This window comes from Rhinopithecus bieti, unplaced genomic scaffold (assembly GCF_001698545.2).
Source record: "Rhinopithecus bieti isolate Rb0 unplaced genomic scaffold, ASM169854v2 scaffold_18688, whole genome shotgun sequence".
NCBI classification, from domain to species: Eukaryota; Metazoa; Chordata; class Mammalia; order Primates; family Cercopithecidae; genus Rhinopithecus; species Rhinopithecus bieti.
In genome coordinates this window covers 775,773-803,252 of record NW_016809492.1, presented here as the reverse complement: position 1 = coordinate 803,252, position 27,480 = coordinate 775,773, and the positions used below count along the sequence as shown (strand labels likewise).

The 27,480-nt window shown below is 37.9% G+C and overlaps 1 protein-coding gene across 1 annotated transcript in view; it reads left to right on the top strand.

The window, feature by feature from the left end:
* The first annotated feature begins 3,112 nt into the window (after nt 1-3,112).
* The window catches only part of DLD (dihydrolipoamide dehydrogenase), a 30,258-nt gene continuing 5,890 nt past the window's right edge, over nt 3,113-27,480 (top strand). The window contains 8 exon segments of the mRNA XM_017889570.1: nt 3,113-3,184; nt 5,061-5,139; nt 13,391-13,470; nt 13,980-14,048; nt 15,108-15,177; nt 16,304-16,404; nt 16,704-16,847; nt 17,612-17,713. Coding sequence (XP_017745059.1) covers nt 3,146-3,184; nt 5,061-5,139; nt 13,391-13,470; nt 13,980-14,048; nt 15,108-15,177; nt 16,304-16,404; nt 16,704-16,847; nt 17,612-17,713 — 684 coding nt within the window. The 5' untranslated portion in view covers nt 3,113-3,145.

Sequence of the window (27,480 nt, the reverse complement as noted above, 5' to 3'; positions counted from 1 at the left end):
GGGTAGGGCAACTCTGAGCATGCTCTATGCTGTCTCCCAGAGGCCTCCAGTGAGTCTGAGCCCCAATTGCCCACAGTAATAGTCTACTAATTAATGTATCTGAAATAGTTTCCATCCCTTTTCCATCTCCAACTGTGCTTCCTTGCATCATTTATCAAATAAACTCCTTACATTCAAATTCTTGTTTCTGGGTCTGCTTCTAGGAGAATGTAACTAAAGCAGTGGCCAGTTAGACACTGGAATAAAGAGAGGAGTTGAGAATGGCTACAAAATCTTTCATATGGATGATAGGCATTTTAGAGGTATCATTAATCATAATGAAAAACATATGTATTTTATATTAAGATGTTAGATAATTGAAACTGAGATAACCGTTAGACATATTCGGTAGACAGTTGAAAATATGCAGTTGAGGCCAGGTGCAGTGGCTCACATCTGTAATCCTAGCACATTGGGAGGGCAAGGTGAAAGGATTGCTTGAGCTCAGGAGTTCAAGACCAACCTGGGTAACATAGTGAGACCTTGTCTCTACCAAAATAAATTAAAAAATTCGCTGGGTATTGGGTGTGCACTTGTAGTCCCGGCTACATGGGAGGCTGAGTCAGGAGGACTACTTGAGCCCAGGAGGTTGATGCTGCAGGGAGCTGAGATCATTCCACTGCACTCCTGATTGGGCAACAGAGTGAAACCCTGTCACATACACACATAAAAAAAAAAAGATAAAAGATAAAAAAAAGAAGAAGAAAAGAAAAACAGAGAAAATATGCAACTGGAGATCAGGAGAGAAGTAAAGACTGAAGATAAGGGCTAGGCGCAGTGCCTCGTGCCTGTAATTGCAGCACTTTGGGAAACTGAGGCAACAAAATGAGACCCTGTTTCTACAAAAAAAAAAAAAATTCTAAAAAGACTGGAGATAAGGATTTAGAAGTTATGTATTAGTGTATGTAGGCAGGTGCTAAAGCCATGGAAATGGATAAGGTGGCCAAAATGCAAATGTACGGTGAAAAGACCAGAAAGTTAAGGAGCTAAGGATAGGTTTTTTTTGAGACGGAGTCTTGCTCTATTGCCCAGGCTGGAGTGCAGTGGCGCAATCTTGGCTCACTGAAGCCTCTGCCTCCCAGATTCCAGCAATTCTCCTGCCTCAGCCTTCTGGGTAGCTGGGATTACAGGCGCATGCCACCACACCCTGCTAATTTTTGTATTTTTAGTAGAGATGGGGTTTTGCCATGTTGGCCAAACTGGTCTCGAACTCCTGACCTCAGGTGATTTTCAACCATGACATTGAAAAATTGGTAATGGCTTACATATCTAATAATAAAATATAGTTAAATGGGTATGTCCCAAAATCCTTATTAGTCATTAGAACTAATGTTGTAGGCCAATATGAACATGGAAAGTTGCTCATGAGAGTTTTAAGTGAAAAAAATCAAGTTAGCAAAATAAGTATGGTTCAATTTCTGGTTATATTCCTTAGTTGGAATACAAACACTGCAAGTGTGGGCTGTCCATTGTTGACATCTCTCCCTCCACCCCCAGTGTGTTTGCATTAATTTATATGCATTGTGGCTTTTGTTCTAGCTGAGAGGAGAAGAGGTATAGTTGGCAGAAGAGATGAGGAGGAATGTGGAGGAATATAGTGAGTGCAGTAACGAATCTATTTCTTGCCTCACTCATAGAGCCAACCTCATAGTAGGTTGAGCTCCTAGGCTTTGTGAATGACAGCTGGAAGGGATGGAAGTGTTTCATTTTTAAAAAATTAAAATACGATATTGTAATTTTGGACAAGGGAGTAGGGGACAAAGCCCCAGAAAGTTCAGGAAATAACTGTGAGATTTGGTGCATATGGAACAATAACTCCTAGACCAGATGTCAAAAACTGCCATGAAGCTGGAGAGGAGACAATTCTCCTCATCTGTGTGGTAGAGGCTACTCACTGTCCCCCAATATCTCTTCATCTTATCTTGCTTATTAATACAATTTTAGGTAGGCACTCAGCTGACAAGACTATGTTTCGCAGATCCCCTTGCAGCTAGGTGTGGCTTTGTTATCAGATGGAATGAGGGGATATGACTGTAGAAACTTGAGCAGCCATCTTGAATGAAAGATGCAAGGCAAGCTCTGATGATGGCAGAGTCATGAGATAAAAGGAGCCTGGGACCCTGTCACAGTACAGAGCTGCCAGCAATGCCGTCTCTATAACAAACACTAAATATTATTCATATCTAAACCTGAACATAGATAGGCAGTAATTTCTAACCAGTGTTTGGCCCAGCACAAGGCCTGGGTGGTAGACTTTCAATAAATGTAGAATTAAGTTTATTCACACTATGTAGAGTTACGGAAGGCAAGAATCAGACCTTAGACTTTCGTGCTCAATCTTGAAGACAATGTTTTTCAACCCTTTCAACCGATTATCTCTCAAAACCTAAAATCTCATCCACCATCCCACTCTGTTTTACCGGGGAGATGTGTTTCTCAATCAAAGAAATATAAGGTAGTGTGTTTTCTACGTGTTGTCAGTTAGCTAATTAGAGCAGGATGCTGGCGATGCCAAAATCTGTAGCCCCACCCCTTATATGGCACTTGAGGGGAGCGAGTATAAAGCAGTAGTTAAGACCAAAGATTTTGGCCTTGGGGCTGCAGTTACCTCTCCTTTTCAAGACCTTGGGGTCAATGTTTAACCTCTCTGGGCCTCATCCAAGAAATGGAAATACTAGTAATACTCCATATGGTTGTTGCAAGGATGAAATCTCTGTAGAAACTGCCGAGGAATGCCTAGCACAACCAAGAGCTTGTCAAACTTGTCACGCTTTACTGTCTGTAGTGTGCATTAGGCAAACGATAGTTTTGTTTATTTCATCTTCCAAATATAAGAATACATTGCAGCTCGACATTTTGACACCAGCCCCTAAAGCTTTCCCACCACCACCCCCGCTGCGACAAAGCACTACGCTCCTTACGACAGCGTACGACGCCTAGCCTGACAGGAACACCTCTTACGGTAGAACGCGCAGGCCAATCGCGCTGCTCCCGGGCGAAAACGTAACTGCGCCTGTGCATGCGCAGGGCGGGGAGACCTTGGCGAAGCGGCGGAGGCGCCCAGCGGAGGTGAAAGCGTTGGCGGAAAGGAAAATACGGCGGAAATATGCAGAGCTGGAGTCGTGTGTACTGCTCCTTGGCCAAGGTGAGGGCCGAGTAGATGGGGTCGTGCTGAGCCAGAGGCACGGAAGGTCCCGTTCAGTGGGTCCGGTACGCGGCCTAAGCCTGTTGGCCTGGCGGAGCCCAGGCGCCTGGCCCGCACCACCCCTGGCCCCGGCTCAGCCCGGCCGTAGGCTCCGAGGTAGCAGCTCATGCTGCGGCGGCAGCAGGCGAGGGACGGGCCTGGGCCCAGGCTGTGGCGAGTCCTTTCAGGTTGTGTGACGGCCGGCGGTCACACATGCCACACCCCCAAGCCTGGGCCGAGGGCCATCCCGGTCACACAGAGGCCTCTACCTTGGAGGAAGTGTAAGCCACTCACGTCCCGTGTAGTTTGGCTCTTCATACAATCTGCCTTTTTCTCATCCTAATTCAGACCCCTGAGTGGCCTCATTTTATGCAGTGGGCAGGTAACCTTGGGGTCACTTCTTGAATGGTTCAGACCCAGTCAGCTCCAACAAAAAACCCTCGGAATTCTCCTAAGGTCTTGTCAGTGTTGGCAGCTTTCAGCTGGTGTTCATTGCCGTCTCTCAGGTCTTCCTGGATACTTAAATCTTTAATTGCAGCAGGTTATCAGAACAACTTTCCTTTTTAACCTGCCTACCAGCCACAGCCAAACTGTGTGTATGTGGCACCGTGGCCGGGTACTATATTGGTTGAGACCTCAAAAATAATATAGCGATCAAACCCCTTTGTTTCAGAGATGAGGAACCTACGTTCCCAAAAGTTAATGTAACGTTCTGTAAGTCATGCTTTTAGGGAGCGGCGGAGGTGGGACTAAAACTCTAAGATTGACAATCGGCTGCTCTTTGGGTTTGCTGTCCTGACCTCAAGTGTTAAGAGTTGCCTTGGAATAGTTTTGTCACTGCCGCCCATTTGCCCACTGTGATAGGAGCAGGGGCTGTTTGCTTTCTTTCTTTCTGCCTCATTGCCCTTAGGAAATGGTTGCCATCCATATATAGAGATTAGGGAGATGATGATGCATTTTATCAAACTGTAGTAGCTCCAGAACGTAAGTACATTACTTGGTGCATTTTCCTAAGTTACCTTGTCTAATTTGCTGTTCCTAGTTGATGGCTCAGGAACATCTTCATAGATGGTTCTAAGTAAATATGGACTATATATACATGCTAGCTTAGAGTTAGGAAACAAAAATTACAGGTAAAAGTATTATCATGTATAGATTATTCAAGTATTTAAGTTAGAACTTTCAGAGCCTTATTTATTTATTTATTTTGAGACGGAGTCTCACTCTGACGTACAGGCTGGAGTGCAATGGCGCGATCTCAGTTCACTGCATCCTCCACCTCCCGGTTTCAAGCGATTCTCCTGCCTCGGCCTCCCGAGTAGCTGGGTTTACAGGCGCCCGCCACTACACCTGGCAAATTTTCTTGTATTTTTAGTAGAGATGGGGCTTCACCATGTTGGCCATGCTGGTCTGGAACTCCTGACCTCAGGTGATCCGCCCACTTCAGCCTCCCAAAGTGTTGAGATTACAGGCGTGAGCCACCACGGCCGGCTCAGAGCTTTATGACATTAAAATGATCCCTGGCACTAATAATTAGCCATGTTTTCTGAAGATTGAATAAAAATACCATTGAATACATTTTTAAAATTAAGTATGAGATGGTTTGTTGACTGTTCATAATAAAAAGATGGGTGTGGCAAGCTGAGACTGAAAAGTATAGATGATTAGTTATCGTCAAAGAGGGGAAATTGATCTGTAACTTCTGTGTGGCAATGGAAGATACACTAATAATCCTTGCTTGATACATTTGCCAAAAATTGTTCTGTTTTCATCAGCCTTAAGTAGTTCTATGTTTTGAATTCATATCTTACATAATAGGAACATTTTCTTTTTCTAGAGGGGCCATTTCAATCGAATATCTCATGGCCTACAGGGACTTTCTGCAGGGCCTCTGAGAACTTACGCAGATCAGCCGAGTAAGTACTTAAGTAAAATATTTTTTTCATCACATTAGTTGACAGTTCGTTTCTGTTTCAATGTAAAAGCAAGTGAATATTGGAATAACTTATGTTAAGTGTCTTATAGTTCATTTGTTTATGTATTTATTCATTTGTGTGCTGAACTAGTGTGTTCCAGGCGGTGAACAAGGTAAAACCCTGCTCTTGTGAAACTTGTAATTTGGTGATAAAAGACAAACAATATATAAGTAATGGATAAATATTTTGGGAAGTAACTGACAATTAAAGGAGGTGATAGGGAGGAAGAGAGATAATTTTAGATCCAGTGTCAGGAAAGGCCTTTCTGAGGAGATGATATCTGGGCAGGGTCCTGAGTGAAGTGAGGGATTGAGGTTACTTCAGGCAGAGGGAAACAACACTGAGAAAGGTCTGAGGTGGAACTTAGCTTGTGAAGTTTAAGGAATAGCAAGAAGGCTGGTGTGGCTGGAACAGAAACCCATAGAATGTAAAATCAGAGAGGTAGGCAGGAGACAGATCATGGAGTGCCTTATAAGCCAGGCCTAGTAGTTTGGATCATACTCCAAGTATGGGAAACAAAGGTTTTGAGCAGGGCAGCAATTTCATATGTTTACATTTAAAAAGTTAATTTTGTCCATTGAGTGAGGTTGTATTGGTTATTTTAACACTGTTTAGAATGATGAGATGACTTTCTTGACATCCTGAATGAAAGTCTTCATGGGTTTATCAAAAGCATGTTTTAAAGATTAGCAGGATGTACCTTAAAAGGAAGCTATGGATCATGGAATTTTCTCCTGTATACTTTTTTTATATTTTTGAAGTTCCTGTAAAGGATATGTGTGTGTTTTTTTTTTAATTATTTAAAACAGAAAATTAATAGGATTATATTGAAGTATTTTGACCTGTCAGTACCAAGGATATTGATTATTTGAAATGAACTGTTTTGACATTTACTGAATTCACCTATATGGATTATAAGTAAAATCGAATGTCTTAAAGCTTCAATTATAGAAATCATTGTCTGGGGGAACTGTGACTGTCAGTCTCCCTGCATTCTGTGAAGTAATTTAATCCTGTATCCTCAACTGTTATCCAGCCATTATCATTTTGGATATTTTATTTCTAGAGGAAGGGGGAGGATTCTAGTCACCCATGACCAACAGTGAGTGAGTGATTTATCCTAGCTTTAAACAGGTCAAGAAATCCTTTTTAAAAAAAAGCTAGTATGATGATGAGGGGAAAAGTTGGACCTCTTATACACTTTGTCTCTTGTTAAATGGGAATCTCATTTTCTCAACTCACATAACAGGAGAGATGTTAGATTTTCATTTCTAAAGGATGTTTTTCATAGCTAACTCTATACCTTTAGAATCAGTCAACAAAGATTATTCAGTGCCTTCTATTTACCAGGCAGGATTTTAGTGGAATGAGGATGAGCGTTCCACGATCAGTTTGGGGATCCCTTGACATTTAGTAAATCATGAATCACTTAGTACCCATGTATGTAAAGTGTGTAAAAGCTTTGAGTGGATGCAGTAACAAGCATTTTACACACATGCTTGTATTTGTCTGAGGTATGTGCTTACTGTCTTTTCCTCAGGAATGCAAACTTCATCAGGGCAGGAACTGTGTGTGACTCTTTTGTTTAGTACCTAAAGTGATACAGTAGGTAATCAGTACATATTTATTGAATGAATGAACCCTGGGCCAGGTCTTTTTAGTTACTGCTCTATGGCAAAGCATCTGGTATGGTGTCTTGTACAAAGTAAGTATCCAGCTACAACAATAATAATATTAACTGATGCACTAAGGGCTTAACTCTGTCTTGGGCACAGACTTAATCCTCATGGCCTTTCTACTACCTATGTGCTGCTGTTCTCCCCATTTTATAGATGGAAGAGTTAGGTTTTTCAACTAGGAAATGACAGAGCTGGGAGAATCCTTTTGACTTCAGAGCCTGCACTGTTAATGTTTTATTCAGTTTTCTTCTTTACATGAGTATTGATTGACTCTCCTGAGAAGTTCAAATCGTATTATGATACAGTCTCGGTTACAACATCTGAGAGATGTCTGAATAGCCTAATGAACCAGGTTCATCAGAATTTGCAAAGTTGTGTGTGTTGCTGTTGATGTGACCTTTTATTTCATGACAGCACTTAATCAAACTTGTAGCACTTATATCACTCATGTTCACTCATTCATTCATTCTTTTATTATTTCGACAGATACTAATATCTACTATGTGTTAGTCACTGGGCTAACTACTGGAATACAGCAGTGAGCAAGACGGACAAGACCCAGCTTTTATAGAGCTTACAATTTAGTTGGGGGAGACAAACATCCAACACATAATTGTGACAGGGGTCCACAGACTAAGCATAGGGAGTAATGACATCTATATATATATGGATTGGGAATGATCACATAATTCTTTCCTAAGGAATTATGTTGATAGCTGAAAAGGTTGAGAGTAACTCTGGTTACAGGTTGGACCTTTTACTGTAATTTTTTTTCTTTTCCTATTTAGACTATAAGAACTAGGGCTATGTCATTTATGTATACACACACACGACACAGCATGTGCAGGCACACCCCTCCAAGAGCTTAAAGTAGTGTTTGTAATGTGAAATGCATGCTGTTAGTGTTTATTTCTAGGTAGATGGAACAGATCGTACATAGACCAGCATAATTCTATGCATGTAGGCTAAGAGTAGTAATTCACTGTTACTGAGGCTTAAACTGCATGGTATTGGTGAGTAAACAGAACGTGGTAGGAGATGAGGCTGGAGAAATAGTTACTGAAGGAATTTGGATGTTGTACTTAGGAACATGGGCTTTATCTAACAAGAGATTGGGGAACTAGTAAAGCATAACAACAAAGAGAATAACATCTGATTTGGGTTTTAGCTCTGTGGTAGCACTGGGTAGACTAAAATGGAGGATGTGAATGAGACTAGAGGCTGCCGGACTGAAGTTTGGAGGTGGATCTGAGAAGGGGAGTAACACTGAGTGACCAGTATGCACCTGGCACCTTCTTAGGATCTTAACATGCGTACTCTCTGATCCTCACAACCATAGGCTGCAGGTGTCATCCTTACTATTATCCCCATGTTATATCAAAGCCCAGAGAGATTGAGTAATTGGCCCAAGAACTTAGCCAGGGTAGAGTTTGGAACCCAGGTTTGTTTTACTTCAGATCATTTCTTTCTTTACTGTATTTCTTCTTTAGGGACCAGGAGGTTATGACCAGAAAGTGGAGTGTTGATTTCAGAGGCTGAACAGTTTTGGGTGATAACAAGTATAGAGTATTCACTATGGGAGGAGGTTACTGAAAAAGACTGGAGAATAAGGCCATTGACAATGTAAAAACAACTTCCCTTACCCCTCAACAAAATGTCAGCAAATAAACCTTACCAAGTAGCTCTTATATTCAGTACATTTGGTAATTAATGATTATTGCTGTATGACATCTCTTTTCCTGTTTAATTTTTCTTTTTAAAAATCTGGGTTTGTTTTTTTTTTTTTTACCTAAGACGAAGTCTCGCTCTTGTCTCCTAGACTGGAGTGCAATGGCACAATCTTGGCTCACTATAACCTCCGCCTCCCAGGTTCAAGCAATTCTCCTGCCTCAGCCTCCCGAGTAGCTGGGATTACAGGCGCCTGCCACCATGCCCGGCTAATTTTGTATTTTAGTAGAGACGGGGTTTCGCTATGTTGGCCAGGCTGGTCTTGAAGTCCTGACCTCAGGTGATCTGCCCACCTCGGCCTCCCGAAGTGCTGGTATTACAGGCGTGAGCTGCCGTGCCCAGCCAAAAATCTGGTTTTATCTTCATTTTGACATGTGCCTCTTTTTCCTCACTGTATTGTAAGGTTATTGAAGGTACTGATGAGTCATAAATATTTGATTTTGTTCTGATAGTAAAGCATATTCTTGTCATTTTAGTTGAAGTTCTTGATTGTCCAGGAGATTATGGGATCATCTGAGTGTTTTGGCAGGCGATAGAACATAATGGTATGTAGGAGCATACATGTCAGAATCTAGAGGACCTTGTTTGAATCCTGGCTAGATTACTTACTAGTTGTGTAGCCTTATGCAAGTTATTTAGTTGTTTTCAACCTTTTCTTCCTCTGTTAATGGTAGTAATAACTATGTCATAGAAATGTAATGAGGCTTACATAAGACAGTACACGTGACTGACTCACTAACTGGCACATTGTAAACTACCCAAGTGTTAGGTATTGTAGACTGACTTTTTTTTTTGAAACAGGGTCTTGCTCTGTCATGCAAGCTGGGGTGCAATGGTGCGATCTTGGTTCACTGCAACTTCTGCCTCGCAGGTTCAGGAGATTCTCATGCGTCAGCCTCCTGAGTAGCTGGGACTACAGGCTTGCACCACTATGCCCAGCTAATTTTTGTATTTTTAGTAGAGATAGGGTTTCACCATGTTGGCCTGCCTTGTCTTGAAGTCCTGACCTCAAGTGATCCACCCACATTGGCCTCCCAGAAAAATCAATTGAAAAATCAATACCCATTGAAAATCAATTCCCATTTCCCATTGAAAAATTAATACCCAAAACAATGCTTAGAAATCTGCTGCGCTAATCACTGCAGCTGGGATTACACAGACTGACTTCTTGAGATACATCTTATAATTATATTGATGATTAAAATTGATTTGTAACACAACACCTTTATTTCAGTGGTAGCCTGGATAACGTGGTGCCTTATTTTCCTTATAATAATCTAATATGTAACACTTGGAGAATTTGTAGAGTACTTTTCTTGCCTTTTTTCTTTGAGTTAATTTTAATAACATTAATTGCCTTGTTTAAGTCAGTCACCTCTTATTGTACTCCAGTATTTTTAAAGTATCAACCTGATACTTTAAACCTGATAGGAGCACACATTTCAGAATCCAAAGGACCATGTTTGAATCAGCTGATACTTCACTGACACTTAAAACACAGATTGCTATTCAGCTGTCATTTGCCATTTTTCCATCAGGCTTGCCTTAAATAGATGTATTTCATTTAACTACTTTTCTGTGTCCTTTTTTTTTTTTTTCTGAGATAGAGTTTCACTCTTGTTACCCAGGCTGGAGTAGTGCAGTGACACGGTTTCGGTTCACTGCAACATCCACCTCCCGGGTTCAAGTGATTCTCCTGCCTCAGCCTCCCGAGTAGCTGATTACAGGCTCTCACAACCACGCCTGGCTAATATTTTGTATTTTTGGTAGAGATGGGGTTTCGCCATGGGAGGCTGGTCTCAAACTCCTGACCTCAGGTGACCACCTGCCTCGGCCTTCCAAAGTGCTGGGATTACAGGCATGAGCTACCACGCCCGGCCTGTATTCTGCTTTTTTAACTTTATGTATGAGACTTAACCTGTGAAATTCTTCTTGACAAGGAGAGGGTGAATCAGAATCGTATGTTGTCAGCTTTCATTTGTATGCATCCTTTGGTACAGGTGAGGGTTAGATTATTTTTCTGACATTTTATTATGAAAACTTACAAACATTTAGAAAATTGTAAAAATTTTACATTGAACACCCATAATTTTCTTCCATTAACATTTTCTGTGTTTACAGTACCACATATGTGCTCATCCATTTATCCATCAGTCCATCTTATTTTTTGATACATTTCAAAGTAAATTGCAGACGTGTGTATACTTCCCCTAAATACTGGTTTGTTTTTGAAAGTTTGTTCCTGGCTTATACTCTCCTGTATTCTCACTTGACAGATCTTTACATAAAGAGTCTGCTTTTTTCTCATTTTTGTGCATCTTAGCACTTTAGTGGTATTGTGATGGAATATTACATCTAGTATCTATAGTGAGAGAGGAACTCTTGAATTTTTGGTGTTTTCTGAAGTTTAAAAAAAAAAGAAAACCCCTAAGATTACGTAGTGAATAGGGAAATGAAACCCAAGGGTTTTGGCTATTATCTTTTATCTCTTGTTTACTTCTCCTGACCTTACTAAAACAGTTCTTTTCCAAACCAAATTTATTTTTCATTTTAGTACCATAGACCTACTATAAGAATTGTTACATATCAGTGATTAAAGATACATGCTCAAAAATACATATACTCAAAATTTAAAATATTTAATTCAGTTTTATTGTCATTAAAAGGGTTTTGGAGAATCATAGCAATGATATGTTATAAATATAGCTCATGTAGAATGAGAAAAGCAATATGAAAATATGGCAAAAATTGAATTTTTATAAAAACTTTCCTAGAGGAAAGATTGGGAGGTCCTATAAACAGTTTTCTCTGGGTTGTATGGCAATGTGGATGGGTTTTTTTTTTTTTTTTTTTTGATTTAGTGTATTTAAATTTATTCAGTAAACTTGTATTTTTAATCAGAAAAGGTTAAAAATTCAGCAAAGAAACCTGTTTTGTAGCTTGTATTTGTATTACTCTGAAATTAAAAATTAGAACCCATTTGAGGGATGTTGTGTAGATTATCACTTGGTTCAAGATTTGAAAATAAAAATACATTTTATTAGATACTTAACTCTGAACCTAAATCTGAACCACACAGGGTGGCTAAAAAGCACAGATGGATCAGTAAAAATTGAAGCAATTTTTCGTGTATTGAAATGACTGTACATATTTTTTCATGTATTATCTCAGTTATCTTCTGCTATAACCAAAGAGAATCTAGTACTTTCATTTATTCAGCAGGAGGGATTCTTAGATTTTTGTGGATAATTGGTCTGAATAACTTAGTTATCCACCAACACAGAGGTTCTGTGGTTCTGTTCAGGCCAGGAAAGGTTTTTGAACGATATTACTCTAGGGATGTGTGTTTTTGGGGAGAGGGGGTGATACAAATTAGAATAGTATTCTTTGTAGGTCAGAATATACCTACTATGTGTAGAATACTTACTATGTGTGCTAGAGGTACTACGCTAAATTATTACATACATTATTTTATTCTATGAAGTAGATTTTTTTGTGGTCTTTCTTTTGCCAGGTATGGAAACAAAGATGAGGCAGGTTAAATTACTCACCTAAGGTCACTTAGGTAGTGATTATAAAGCTTAATTATTGCTCTCTGGGATTTTAGCTTATGATGGTTAAAACTGAGGAATAGAATAGTATTGAATAATGGAAAGACTACTGGAAGTAGAGTCAAAAAGCTTAGTTTGTCTCTGCAGTTCACTTGCCAGTTAACCTTAGACAAGTTAATTGACCTCTCTGAACTTCTTGTTTCTTCTGTGAAATGTCTTATTTATGACATCTTTATCTTCCTCATAGGAAATTCTGAGACTCAAACATGATGATATATGTGAATATGTGTTATAAATTGCTAAATGCTAGACGAGTTGTGGTTGTCAGGACAGTGGAAGGGGAAGAAAAGGGAGACTGTTTCCTAACTCTTAAAAGTCATTGTTACTTTATTTGAAGTTGGATTGAGAAGAATGGGAGTAATTGAACTTATTTGCACATTAGTATTACAATTGTTACACTCCTAAGGATACTGATCAAAATTAATTTTCAATTTTTTATCTTTATTTGAAAAATAGCCACAATAGTTAATTGAATATTCTGGTTAGCCTATTATCTTAAAGTATATAAAAAATAACAATATGCAAGTTCAAAACATATTTGTTAAATATTACGTGGAAGCTGTTTTTTCCCTCATATTTCAGAAGTTAAGGACCTGAAAAAGGTAATAGGTCTTAAATTTATTGGAAATATTAAAGCATTATATAAAATTATCTTATTTAATTCTAACATCAATCATTGAAGGCAGTGTTTTCATCCCCATATTACAGAAAGGTTAAGTCATTTGGTCAAGTTTACACAACTAATCATTGGCAGTGCTGAGATTTAAAGCCCAGAATGTCAGATTCCAAAGCTCAGGCTCTTTGCTTCGTACATACTTGTCTTCCAGTATCACTAAATTCTTGTCAGTTATTAAATCAATAGAATTTAGGAAGGTCAGTGGATACAATGTTAGTATTATAGAACTCAGTTGTGTTTCTGTATGTTATAATGAATAGAAAATAATAGAAAATGAAATTTAAGATAACAGAAAATGAAATTTGAATATTTATGCCATTTTTCAGTAGCATCAAAGAGCATCAAGTAGTAGTAATAAAATAGTGCAGAAAATATGTAGAAAATGCTGATTTGTACTCTTAAGAGATTTAAGTATCAGGTTGTTTGCTCTTCCAAAGACCTCTTTTTGGTAACTATTAAGCAATTTACTATTTTATATCAATTTGCTTTTATTGTAGTTGATGCTGATGTAACAGTTATAGGTTCTGGTCCTGGAGGATATGTTGCCGCTATTAAAGCTGCCCAGTTAGGCTTCAAGGTAAGGTTTGAACTCCAACTAAGTATTGATTTATTTTAATTTGGGAAGGGTTGATCATATGTATAAAGTACTTTGCGGGCAAAAACATGGTAAATACTTTCTTAACTGTATAAATAACTTGTAAGCCTGAGACTAATAAAGATTAGGTTTATTTGGTTATAGTATTCTCTTGGAATGGAAAGTGAAATCTATTAGTTTTCTTCTCTTCCCAGTACTTTTCATTTTGACTTCTAATCACACTTTGGAAGATACAGTGATGGAACTAAAAGCGTGTATTTGGTAATGTTAAGCACACAAAAATATCTTTTAGAATAATTCACTTTTGGGTTAGCCCAAAAGAGTTTATTGTTATTCAAATGGTAAATTATAAAGGACTATATATTTTAGTCTCTTTGAAAACACAGCTCAAATAGCTTGTTTTGTAGACAAATTAAGACATATATTTGGAATTTTAGTGATCTGAAACATTGGGGTTATGTGCAGTTAAATAATATTTTCTTTGGTTGTAGACAGTCTGCGTTGAGAAAAATGAAACACTTGGTGGAACGTGCTTGAATGTTGGTTGTATTCCTTCTAAGGTGAGCATATGTTTTGTACAGCGCAGAGATTGTTTTTGGCTAGCAACCAACTAGAAGGATGGATTGAGACTAGATTAGACAAATACACTTGTTAAAAAACAATCCAAGTTGTGGCACATTTCACACAGAGAAAAAAAAGAATGATAAAAAACACACTTCTCTTTTGTAAAACTTAAAGAGTGCTGTCACAAGTCTGCCGCTCATTCCTGAAATAGCTTCCTTGTCTCAGAATGCCTAGCTTTCGACTCAGACAGACTCTGATGTTCTCATTTTTTCTCTTTATCTTTCCTTCACCAATGTAACAGATAATAGATAGTAAGTAAATTGTTCTTTTAGGTCCTTTATGTATGTAAACATGACTGCCTTTTTCACCTGCCACCCTGAAGTGTGTACTTATGCCTTTACTTTTAAAGAAAGTAAAAGTCTTTTTATTCTTTTTTGTTGAATGTTTTTCACATCATTATTGTCTGTCTTTGATTAATAAGAGAAACTGAATTGGTGTAGTCCCATGTACTATTCCATGTAGAGAATGCCATGTCTTTTTTTAACTTCTTTTTAAATTTTTATTGTAAAGTGACAGATTACAATTGTATATATTTATGGCGTACAAAGTGGTGTTATGATTTATGACTATAATGTGGAATAATTTAGTCAAGCTAATTAACATATTCATTACCTACCATTTTTGTGGTGAGAACATTTGAAAGAGAATATCGGCCAGGCGCGGTGGCTCACCCCTGTAATCCCAGCACTTTGGGAACCTGAGGTCGGGAGTTCAAAACCAGCCTGACCAACATGGAGAAACCCCATCTCTACTAAAAATACAAAATTAGCCAGGTGTGGTGGCGCTTGCCTGTAGTCCGAGGGAGAATTGCTTGAGCCCGGGAGGCGGAGGTTGTGGTGAGCCAAGATTGCACTATTGCACTCCAGCTTGGGCAAAAAGAGCGAAACTCTGTCTCAAAAAATAAAAAGAAAGAGACTATCATTTCATAAGTGCCTTTTGATTATTTGAAGTCTATGTATGAATATTTGATAATTTAATCTTTTAATTTCCTTTAGGCTTTATTGAACAACTCTCATTATTACCATATGGCCCATGGAAAAGATTTTGCATCTAGAGGAATTGAAAGTAAGTATAGTTTTCATACTTAATGACATAACCAGACTGCTTGACTTGGCTCTTAAGTCTAAAGACTTAAGTGTGTCTAATGTATGTATAATAGATGTTTAGTGAAGGAAAAGTAAAATAAAGAATCTCAAAATATGGAGAGATTTACTTAAAAGGAAGGCCTAAATCCAGATTTCTCCCAGCCAAGTATAACCAAGCCTAACTTTGCAAATCCATATTTCTACCATTATATCTTCTGTTCCTTTGCCAACTTTTCCTGAGGTTTGCCTTTATGTGTTTTGAAGAGTCAGTTTTCATTTCCTGAAACTTGGAGATCACTGAGAAGGCTGGATTCCTGAGTACTATGGGGAGACAGAGGACGGAAGGAAGGCCCACTTAAGCTTTTGGTAGTAGAAAAATTAGAGAGAAAGATTGAGGCATAGCGGAAAAGGAAAAGGACATTTCATAACATATCTTGTCTCCTGATATACTTTTTGAGCTGTTTTAATCTTTTGTCTCCAATTATTGTTGTTGGTAGGTACTTCCAGAAAGGTAGTCTCTTCTGGGCAGGACCTAGTCATAACCTTGGGTTGTTACTTTTCCTTCATTTGTTTCTTTACAGAGGTAGGTTTGAGGGGCTACTTACAGGCAATCCATTGGGTATAGAGATGATGTGTACGCACTAAAGCATATAGAATATCATACTAGATGAAAAATGGAATGATGTAAAGAAAGAAGAGCTAGGAGTAGTCAGGAGACCTGCATTGTAGGCAAGGCTTTCACATCCTAGCTCTGTGACCTTGGGTAAATCAGAAGTCTCTCAGAATCTCTTTTTCCTTATCTCTAAGATATGTGTTGGTTGTTATATGAGGTACTTTCTAAGATACCCTTCATACCTCTAAAGTTTAATTGAGTTGAGCATTTTTATCAAATACTGTTGCTTCAGAGTTCTCTTCTGAGTTGAATGAGTGATTAAAACCTAGGTGATTAAACTTTGTCAGCTATAATTATAAGTTATTACGTTTTGAAACTTTAATACTGGCTTTTATGAGCATTAGGTTGAAATTTTCCAGTTGGTGAGTGAAAAACACTGCACAGTGCTTCAAGAATTTAGCTAAGGACTAAAGATTAATTTAACAAATTACAGTGTCCGAAGTTCGCTTGAATTTAGACAAGATGATGGAGCAGAAGAGTACTGCAGTAAAAGCTTTAACAGGTGGAATTGCCCACTTATTCAAACAGAATAAGGTCAGTGTTTAATATTCAGATTTCTGCTTTACTTTGAATACACATTAAACTTTGCATTATGGAGTGATGATATTTGAACTTGGTTACAGGGGAATATTTATTTAATTTAAAAGAGCTTGCTAACCTGAAATAGATTTCCCTGACATATATCACATGTTTTGCTGCACCATGGTGTAGCATTACTGAGTAAGGAAGCATTTTGTTTTAGATAAATTATTTACAGAGTAATTTTTCCTTCGAATGATTCATCAAACAAATTACTTTAAACTTTGTGAATTTATAAACATTATTTCATAAAGGTTGTTCATGTCAATGGATATGGAAAGATAACTGGCAAAAATCAAGTCACTGCTACGAAAGTTGATGGCGGCACTCAGGTTGTTGATACAAAGAACATTCTTATAGCTACGGGTTCAGAAGTTACTCCTTTTCCTGGAATCACGGTATTTATGCTTCGTAATTTACAACCATTACAACTTTTCTTTAGAAATACGTTTTATAAATTATTTTTGCTATTTGTGAACTTTGAGAGATTTCTGACTGAAATACTATATTTTGATGGTCATTCAGCTTTGGGAAGTTAACCTGTCTTTATTCTGCAGTGATTTTGACCAGCTATAGAACACTTTATATTAAGATATGTTTGAGTACAGTATGAAGTTAAAATTGACCATTGCGTTTGGAATATTGGAGGATAAAATTTAAAGTCAGCATTTTTAATGAGTTTGATGAAATTAGGTATATAGATACCTCAAAACAAATAAATGACTTAGTATTTTTAGTGATTCTGCTGAGATCACAGTTTATAAATACATTTATCTCTTCATATCCTTCGTGGATTGGTTCTAGGACCCCCTCTTGGATACCAAAACCCACAGATGCTCAAGTGCCTTACATAAAATGACATAGTATTTGCATATAATCTGCATACTTCCTCCTGTATACTTTAAGTCATCTCTAGGTTACTTATAATACCTAATACACTGTAAATGCTATGCAAGTAGTTCTTATACCGTATTGTTTAGGGAATAATGACCAAAAAACCCATCTTTACATGTTTGGTACAGATGCAACCATCAATTTTTTTTCTGAATATTTTCAATGCATGGTTGGTTAAATCTGCAAATTCAGAACCCATGGATATGGAGGGTCGACTGTACTAGGTTTTTTCAGATTATTTTGATTATATCTTTTGTTTTTCTTACAGATTGATGAAGATACAATAGTGTCATCTACAGGTGCTTTATCTTTAAAAAAAGTTCCAGAAAAGATGGTTGTTATTGGTGCAGGAGTAATAGGTGTAGAATTGGTAAGTGTTGTCTTTCTGCCTCTTATTACCTCCTTGGAGTTGGAAGGGACTTAAAGGTCACCTTTTTGATTCTTTGTATAACATTATAGGCTGATCAGCATTGAGTTTTGCTTGAACACTTCTAGTAATAAAGAGTTTACTTTTGTTTTTTTCAAGACAGCCTATTTATTTACTCATTTAGAATGTTCTTCTTTATTTTAGTCTGTTTCCTTGTACCTTCCACCCTCCTATTTCCTAGAACTGGTCTAATTCTTTTTTAATATGACAGCCATTCAGATATTTGAGGACAGCTTTTATCCTAAGCAAATTGCATTCCAGATAAAGATTATTCTCTTTACCATGACATACATGATTTGGCTCTTCCCTTCTCTATCCTCATCTTGAGGCCTCTTAGGTTTTAGAAATGTCAAACTACTTGCATTTCTCTGAACACCATGTTATTTTAGACCTTCTGTCTGCCTTGTTCTCCCTTCTTGTCCATTTGGCAGCTTTCCACACAATTCCAATGACCTCTCTCCATTTTAGAGCCACTGTGCCTCGTAATCACCAGGAATTGCTCTACTTCTGAAATAATACATTCAGATATTTTATTATCTAACCATGACCTCCTTTCCTCTTTTACTCAGTTATTCCTAGTGTACTTTGTACCCTTTTTTAGGTTTTTTAGTCCATAGGTCTACTTTCTTGCGATCTGCCCTTTCTAGTCTTAACTGCGTTCCTGATCAGCTTAGATGCCATAGTCCATCACTTTAACCACCCTCTTACAGGTGTCCTTGAGTTGCTTGCCTCACTGTGCTGTCATATCTGCTTGACAAAACTCTAGTTCTGGTTGAATGCAGCAGTCTGCCCTTTTTATGCTATTTCCAGGCTATTGACTGCACCTGGAGAAAAACACCCCCTACGCATTGGTACTTGTATTAATTCTTGGCACAGACCTCAACAAGAACCTCAGCCTTGCTGACAGTTTATTATTTCCTAAGACGGTACACTGCCCTGGTCTCTGCAATGGCCATTTTCATTTTCTGCTCTTCTCAAATCTCTGCTTGTATACTGTCTTCTCTGCCTGTGGATGACCTTGTCTTTTAAATATTACATAAAAGAGAAATCATCAGATGAGAACTCCCTCAAGCTGATGTCCTAAATTTGAAAATGCTTTTACCTGTTGTTACACCTATCCTTTTGATTATCTGTCCTCTTACTATGGAAATGCCATTTTCCCTGAGACTAATCCCTTTACTTATGCTTGGTAGCGCATCATCTGCCTTTTCAGAGACTTGTTTTGTGATTTTTATTCTTGTATTTTTCAGTCTTCAGACTCTTTCCTTCTCATTTACAATTTCATGTGCTGCTATGTGTGCACCTGTGTACCATACACATGCTCAGATGCATTTGCAGTCATTAACACAGATTTGTGTGCACATAAATACTCCTTCTCTTGGTCCCGTGTCCTTCTTGAGTTACCAATTTTGTTCACACTTTTCCTTCAAAACCCAACTTCTCAAAAGAGTTGTCCATGCTTTATTTCATCAACTTCCACTCACTCCTCAGTCTATGGCTTGTACCAATAAATTGCTCTTGGGGCATGAATCCATTTGTTGCTCAGTCTGGTGAAATAATTTCTTCACTGCTTTGTTTGGCAGTAATTAGCATTGCTGATTTTCTTGCCTTTGAAACTCTTTCCCTAACTTCTGCGATTTCATAGTCTTCCATTTTTACATCTGCTCTTTGGGCTGAATTCTCTGTATTATGCAAGTCCCTTTTCTTAGGCTTCCCTTTAATTGTTAGTATTTTTCTTTTTTTCTTTCTTTTTTTTTTGAGTCCAGGTCTTGCTCTGTCACCCAGGCTGGAGTACAGTGGCACGATCTCGGCTCACTACAACTTCCGCCTCCCAAGTTCAAGCGATTCTCCTGCCTCAGCCTCCCTAGTAGCTGGGACTACAGGCACCCACCACCATGCCAGGCTAATTTTTGTACTTTTAGTAGAGACAGGGTTTCCCCATATTGGCCAAGCTGGTCTCAAACTCCTGACCTTGTGATCTGCCCGCCTCGGCCTCCTACTAAAGTGCTAGGATTACAGGTGTGAACCACCGTGCCTGGCCAATTGTTAATATTGCTCTAGATTCTATCTCAGGGTTCTGTCCTGGATCTTTTTTTGCCTTTCTACAGAATATTCTCTTCACTCTCACCTCAGTTGCCTAAGGACTACAGATGTCTGCAGCCTGATCCTTTCTCTTTGCCTCTAGACTTTTATATCTGAATGTCTACTTGTGAGTCTCACAAGCACTCTGTTTATTCACTAAATGTATAACTTAACCTTTCTTTCCCCATCCTACTCCCACTCCCCACCTCAAACAAACAAAACCAAACCTAATTCTCTTCTGGCATTTCCCACCTCAGTGAGTGGTACTGCTGTCTATATAAAGTCCTAAGCAAGAAGTTTGGGACTTATACATGATTTTTCCTGTGCCCTCCCCCCGTATCACTCAGTCACTGGATACACACACACACACACACACACACACACACACACACACACACACGGAGTATATTTACTTCTCTTTATTCGTCTGCCTAGATAGACTAGTTCAGGCCAGTGTCATGTCTTGCGCTAGGTCTTCCTGGCTTCTTTCATCTTTTTCTAATTCTCCTCGTTGTGGCTGGAGTGATTTTTTTGTCACACAGATTTAACCATGTTCCTTCTCTGCTTAACACCCTTCAATGGCTTACTATTACTATTAGGATAAATTCAAACTCTTTGCTGTTTAAAGACCAGCATGATGTGGTACCAGCTTATATCTCTAGCCTTTTTTCTAGCTCCCCCTGCTCTCAAAACTGTGTACTAGTATATTGAAATATTAGTTCCTGAACAAGCCAAGTTCCTTGGTCTTATCTTTAGACCTTCCTCTGTTAGGAACATTTCTTCCCACTACCAGTCCTTGCACTCTTGTGAGCCCCTCCCTGACTACCCTAAATGTCTTTAGGTATTCTTGTCGAGTGTTCCATTGCACTGCATACTTCTGTTTCTTACAGTATTTATCTTACTTTCTTGATATTACAGGTTAAACGTCCCAAATCTGAAAATCAAAAATCCAAAATATGAAACTTTCTGACTGTCAACATGACACTCAAAGGAAGTGCTCACTGGAACATTTCAGGTTCAAACTTTCAAATTGGGGATGCTCAACTGAGCAAGTATATAATGCAGATATTCCAATAACTGGAAAAATATCCAGAATTTGAAACACTGTGGTCCCAAGCATTTTGGATAAGAGATATACAACCTGTACTTGTTCTCTTCTCTCTCTTTCATTGAAACATAAACTCCATGAGGGCAGAGATCATAGCTGTTTGATTCACTGTCTTTAGCATGTAGCACAGTAGCTGATATATGTAATAAGTACTTACATATTAGCTTTTATTATTGTTGCCCATTTTTGATAGGATAAATACCTTTCAAAAATCAGCTTAGGCTGGGCATGGTGGCTCATGCCTGTAATCCCAGCACTTTGGGAGGCTGGGGCAGGCAGATTGCTTAAGCCCAGGAGTTTGAGACCAGCCTGGGCAACAATGTGAGACCTTATCTGTACAAAAAATATAAAAAATGAGCTGGGCACAGTGGTGTGTGCCTGTAGTCCCAGCTGCTCAGGAGGCTGAGATGGGAGAATCACTTGAACCTGGGAGTTTGAGGCTGTAGTGAGCTGGGATCATGCCACTGCACTCCATCCTGGGCAAAAGAGCAAGACCCTGTCTCAAAAAAAACCCCCAAAAACAAAAATCAGCTTTTGAGTTACGTTTTTAGTGAAGAATTCTTTCTTCTAAGAAAGCTCAAGTCTTTCATTGTTTGAGTCCTTAGTATAATGTATCTACATTTCCATAGTACCCACTAGTAATTGCATTTATTTGCCCATGGCTGACTTTCCTGTAAGACCAAAGCTCCTTGAAGGCAGGACTGAATTTTTAATTCCTATTTAAATCTCCATTGGTTTTCTTAATGTTTAGTACTTAGGTCTCATGGATAACAGGTCTGTTATTTTGTCATCAACCTTTGGATCCTGTCCAGTCCGTCAAGAAAACTTGTAATCTGGCCGGGCGCAGTGGCTCACGCCTGTAATCCCAGCACTTTGGGAGGCCGAGGCGGGCTGATCACGAGGTCAGGAGATCGAGAACATCCCGGCTAACACGGTGAAACCCCGTCTCTACTAAAAATACAAAAAATTAGCCGGGTGTGGTGGCGGGAGCCTGTAGTCTCAGCTACTCGGGAGGCTGAGGCAGGAGAATGGCATGAACCCGAGAGGTGGAGCTTGCAGTGAGCCAAGATCATGCCACTGCACTCCAGCCTGGGGAACAAAGCAAGATTCCGTCTCAAAAAGAAAAAGAAAACTTGTAATCTAAACATGTTCAGGGTTGTAGAGAGTACTTCTTTTGATATGCGTAGTGTACTTCTTATAATGTAATCCTTTAAAATCAGTTTAGTTGTTTTTATAAAGCAGACATTGAGCTTATGTTCAGATAAAAACCACATTTTTTTGCATTTGGAATTCTGATTTGCTAAACCTAAGTGACTTTGAACCTTTATTCTTGCTTTCATTTAATCTTGTTCACTCGCACTCATTATTCCAATCTATATCTTAGTCTTGATTCTGTCATTCTTGTACTTAACTGCTTTTACTTTTCATAGTTCATAAATTTTGGAAGTACGACAATTAAAGCATGCAGTCCCATCATCTGGTCTGATCTTGGTTAAGCAAACTTCCGTTGTCATTCACGTCATTAGTACACATTTTTGACCAGGATGAAATATTGAAAGCCATCTGACAGTACAGTCTTTCATCAGTTATAAACAACTTTGATGTTTATTCGTCTTCATTTCTCCATTGAATCTACAAGGATATCATGAGATTTTCTTAAACTTTTTTTTTAACACCTTGCTGATACCAAAATATACTACATTAACCAGTCCAGAAACCCTTCAGAAAGTAAGTGGTTTACGTGACCTCTTTGGAACACTTGTGGTAGTGTCTAATGATTGTGAAACCAGCTGATTAATAATGTCTTCTAGTGTTTAGCAGAATCTTTTCTTTTCCATTTTTGAAATTTTAGGCATATTTGCCTGTCTGCCACCTTTTGGCAGTTCCCTTGTGCTAAGTTCCCAGAGTTCACTGAGAGTGCCTGTATTGTCAAACTCTAATTGGGTTGATGGGGGAATTAACTATTTTTTTTTTTTTGAGACAGAGTCTCGCTCTGTAGCCCAGGCTGGAATACAGTGGCATATGATCTCAGCTCACTACAACCTCCACCTCCCAGGTCCCAGTTCAAGCAATTCTCCTGCCTCAGCCTCCTGAGAAGCTGGGATTACAGGCATGCGCCACCACCCAGCTAATTTTTCTTTGTATTTTTAGTAGAGACGGGCTTTCACCATGTTGGCCAGGCTGGTCTTGAACTCCTGACCTCATGATCCGCCTGCCTCGGCCTCCCAAAGTGCTGGGATTACAGGCGTGAGCCACCATGCCCAGCATGGAATTAACTCTTTAAAAATGACCAGTTGTTCTTAATCTTGGGCTTTGCCTCTTGGTTAACAATATTTCTTCTGTTCATTCTGCTTTGTTCTCATAGTTGGGTAAAACAAGAAAAAAAGGGATAACATTTACTTTCTTTTATTGGTCATTATAATAATATCTCCAAGCAATAATTCTATTCATCTCAGCAGTTTTGCTTTAGGTTTTGTATAAGCCTTGAGTCTTTTGACACAATGATTTAGATATCTGTGACTGTATTGAATTAGTTTTTACATGTCTTTTTAAAAACTTAAACTTATTAGAGAATTTACTGTGTAGTCATAATATCTGTTTATTTTCTCATAAAGATTATTCACATGACTGTATTTTTATTTTTTATATTTTGCCTTTCTTCTTCCATTCCAGTTTAGTGTAGTATTAAAGAACAAATGTTTTGGAATTGAACAGATTTAAATTTGAATTTCAACTCTGCCTCTTACTGACTTATGTTCTTGTTAAGTTAATGAGCCACTCTGAACCAGTTGGTTTGTTATCAAAAAGGGGATAAAAATAACTAACTTACAGGACTATTGCTGGGATTTAATACATTTAAAACACTTAATGCAGTGACTGGCATTTAGTAAGCTCTAAATAAGTGGTAGATGCTGTTGCGTTTTCCTGTCTGTATTTTAAAATCAGTTTTCCTAAAGAGTAGGGCACTTGTCTATGCTCATCACTCCCTACTTTGAATTAGACTCCAAGATGATGTTTCTTATCATTTCCACACTCCCATTATTTCCCCTCTGTTTACTCCTATCCCAGTTTCCAAGAATGGTCCTTTTTTTTTTGTTTGCTTTTTAAACAGCTTTATTGAGATATAATTCACATACCAGTTCACCCATTTAAAATGTACAATTCAAAGGTTTTTAGTATATTCATAGAGTTGTACAACTGTTACCACTGTCTAACTCTAGAACATTTTCATCACCCTAAAAGAAACTTGGTACCCATTAGCAGTCATTCTCCATTTCTCCCTTTGCTCAGCCCCTGGAAACCACTAATTCTACTGTGTCTATGAATTTGCCTATTCTGGACATTTCATATAAATGGAATCATACAATACGTATTATTTTGTGTCTGCTCTCTTTACATAGCATAATGTTCTTATGGTTCATCCAAGTTGTAGCATGTATCTATACTTCATTTCTTTTTATGGCTAAATATCTCATTCTCTGGATATGGCACATTTTGTTTATCCATTCATCGGGGTGGACATTTGGGTTGTTTCTACTTTCCGACTATTATGAATGACACTGCTATGTCTATTTGTGTACAAGTTTTTGTGTGGGTATCTGTTTTCATTTCTCTTGGGTATATAACTAGATGTGTAATTGTTGGGTCATATGGTAATTATTTTAACTTCAAGGAACACCGTTACACTGTTTTCCATACAATCCCACCAGCAATGTAAATTTCCGTTTGCTCCACTTTTCCACTGGTACTTGGTATTGTCATTTTTAAAAAAAATTGAGCTGTTCTAATGGTTGTGTAGTAGTAACTCATTGTGGGTTTTTTTTTTCCTATTTTTATTTTTTAAATTGCTACATAATAGATGTACTTTTTTCAAGGTACATGTGATAATTTGATACATTCATATAATTAAATCAGGGTAATTAGGCTATCCATCACCTCAAACTCTTTTTTTATGCTAGGAACATTGAATTATTTTCTTCTAGCTATTTTGAAATGTATAATTGATTGTTACCTATAGTCAACCCTGCATTAACACCAGCTCTTATTTCTTCTAATTGTATATTTGCACTGATTAATCAACCTTTTTTCATTCCTCTTCTCCCTCTAGCCTTCCCAGCCTCTGGTAACCATCATTCTGCTATCTCCATGAGTTTTTGTTTTTTTTTTAACTCCCACATACTAGAACATGCGATATTTGTCTTTCTATGCCTAGCTTATTTCGCTGAACATATTGTCCTCTGGTTCTGTCTGTTTTGTTGCAAATGACAGAATTTCATTCTTTTTTTTATGGCAGAATAATATTCCATTGTATATGTGTACTACATTTTCTTTATTTGTCTGCTGATGGACACTTGAGTTAATTCTATATCTTGGCTATTGTGAATAGTGCTGCAGTAAACATGGAGCGCAGATATTTCTTCAATATGTTGATTTCCTTTCTTTTGGGTATATACCCAGTAGTGGAATTGCTGGCTCATATTGTAGTTTTATTTTTAGTTTTTTGAGGAACCTTCATACTGTTTTCTGTAGTGGCTTTACTAACTTACTTCCCACTAACAGTGTATGAGGGTTCTCCTTTCTCCACTCCTTGTCAGCATTGCCATCTTTTTGATAAATGCCATTTTAACTGGGGTGAGATGATAGCTCATTGTTATTTGATTTGTATTTCTTGATTAATAATGTTGAACATTTTTTCATACATGTGTTGGCCATTTGAATGTCATCTTTTGAGAAATGTCTATTCAGATCTGGTGCTCATTTTAAAACTGGATTTTTTTTTGAGCTCCTTATATATTCTGATTATTAATCCTTTGTCAGATGGATAGTTTGCAAATATTTTCTTCCATTCTGTGGGTTGTCTCTTTGTGAATTGTTTCCTTGGCTGTGCAAAAGGTTTTTAACTTAATGTAATCCCATTTGTCTGTTTTTTCTTTATTGCCTATACTTTTGAGGTCTTACACAATAAGTCTTTGCCCAGACCAGTGTTCTGGAGCATTTCTCCAATGTTTTCTTCTAGTAATTCTATAGTTTCAGATTTTAGATTTAAGTCTTTAATCCATTTTGATTTGGCTTTTGTATATGGTAAGAGATAGGGGTCTAGTTTCATTCTTCTGCATACGGTTATCCAGTTTTCCTAGCACCATTTATCGATGAGACTGCCTTTTCCTCATTGTGTTTGTGGTTACCTTTGTTGAAAATGAGTTAGCGGAAAATGTGTGGATTTATATTTGGGTTTTTTATTCTGTTCCATTGGTCTATGTGTCTTTTTATGCCAGTACTATGCTATGCTATTTTGGTTACTACAGCATTTTAGTAAATTTTGAAGCTGGGTAATATGATTCTTCCAGGTTTTTTTGTTGTTGTTGTTCAGGATTACTTTGGCAGTTGAAGACTGTCATTGGTAGTTTGATAGGGATTGCATTGAATCTGTAAATTACTTTGGGTAGTATTGTCATTTTAACGATATTAATTTTTCCAGTCCATGAATATGAACTATTTTTTGTGTCCTCTTCAATTTGTTTTATCAGTGTTTTTTAGTTTTTTATGTATAAATCTTTTACATCTTTGGCTAAATTGATTCTCAGGTGTTTTATATTCTCTGTAGCTATTGCAAATGGGATTGCTTTTTTTTTTCTTTTTTAGATTGTCCACTATTGGGGTATATAAATGCTACTGATTTTTGTATGTTGATTTTGTATCCTGCAACTTTACTAAATTAGTTTGTAAGTTTAATAGTTTCTTGGTGGAGTCTTTAGGTTTTTCTAAATATAAGATCATATAGTCTGCACAAAATATTAATTTGACTTCTTCCTTTCCAATTTGAGTGCCCTTTGTTTCTTTCTCCTCTGTAATTGCTGAGGCCAGGACTTCCAGTATTATGTTGAGAAATGTGGTGAAAAATGAGCATTCTTATATTGTTCCAGATCTTAGAGGAAAGGCTTTCAATTTTTCCCCGTTCAGTATGATGTTGGCCATGAGTTTGTCTTACTATTTTGAGGTGTGTCCCTTCTATATCCAATTTTTTGAGGGTTTTTATCATAAATGGATGTTGAATTTTATTAAAGGCTTTTCAGCATCTGTTGAAATGATCACATGGTTTTTGTTCTTGGTTCTGTTAATGTCACAAATTATGTTTATTGGTTTATGTATGTTGAATCATCCTTGCATCTCTGGGATGAATCCTGCTTGACCATGGTGAATGATCTTTTTAATGTGTTGTTGAATTCATTTCATTGTAGTTTTAACTTAGATTTCTCTAATGACTTACAGGGTTGAGCATTTTTTAATGTACTTATTTGCCATCTCTGTATCTTCCCTCTTCAGACATTTGTCCATTTTTTATTGAATTTTTCTTGCTGAGTTTGGAGAATTCTTTATATATTCTGGATATAAATCCCTTATCAGATAGAAGTTTTGTAATTGGCCGGGCGCGGTGGCTCAAGCCTGTAATCCCAGCACTTTGGGAGGCCGAGACGGGCGGATCACGAGGTCAGGAGATCGAGACCATCCTGGCTAACAC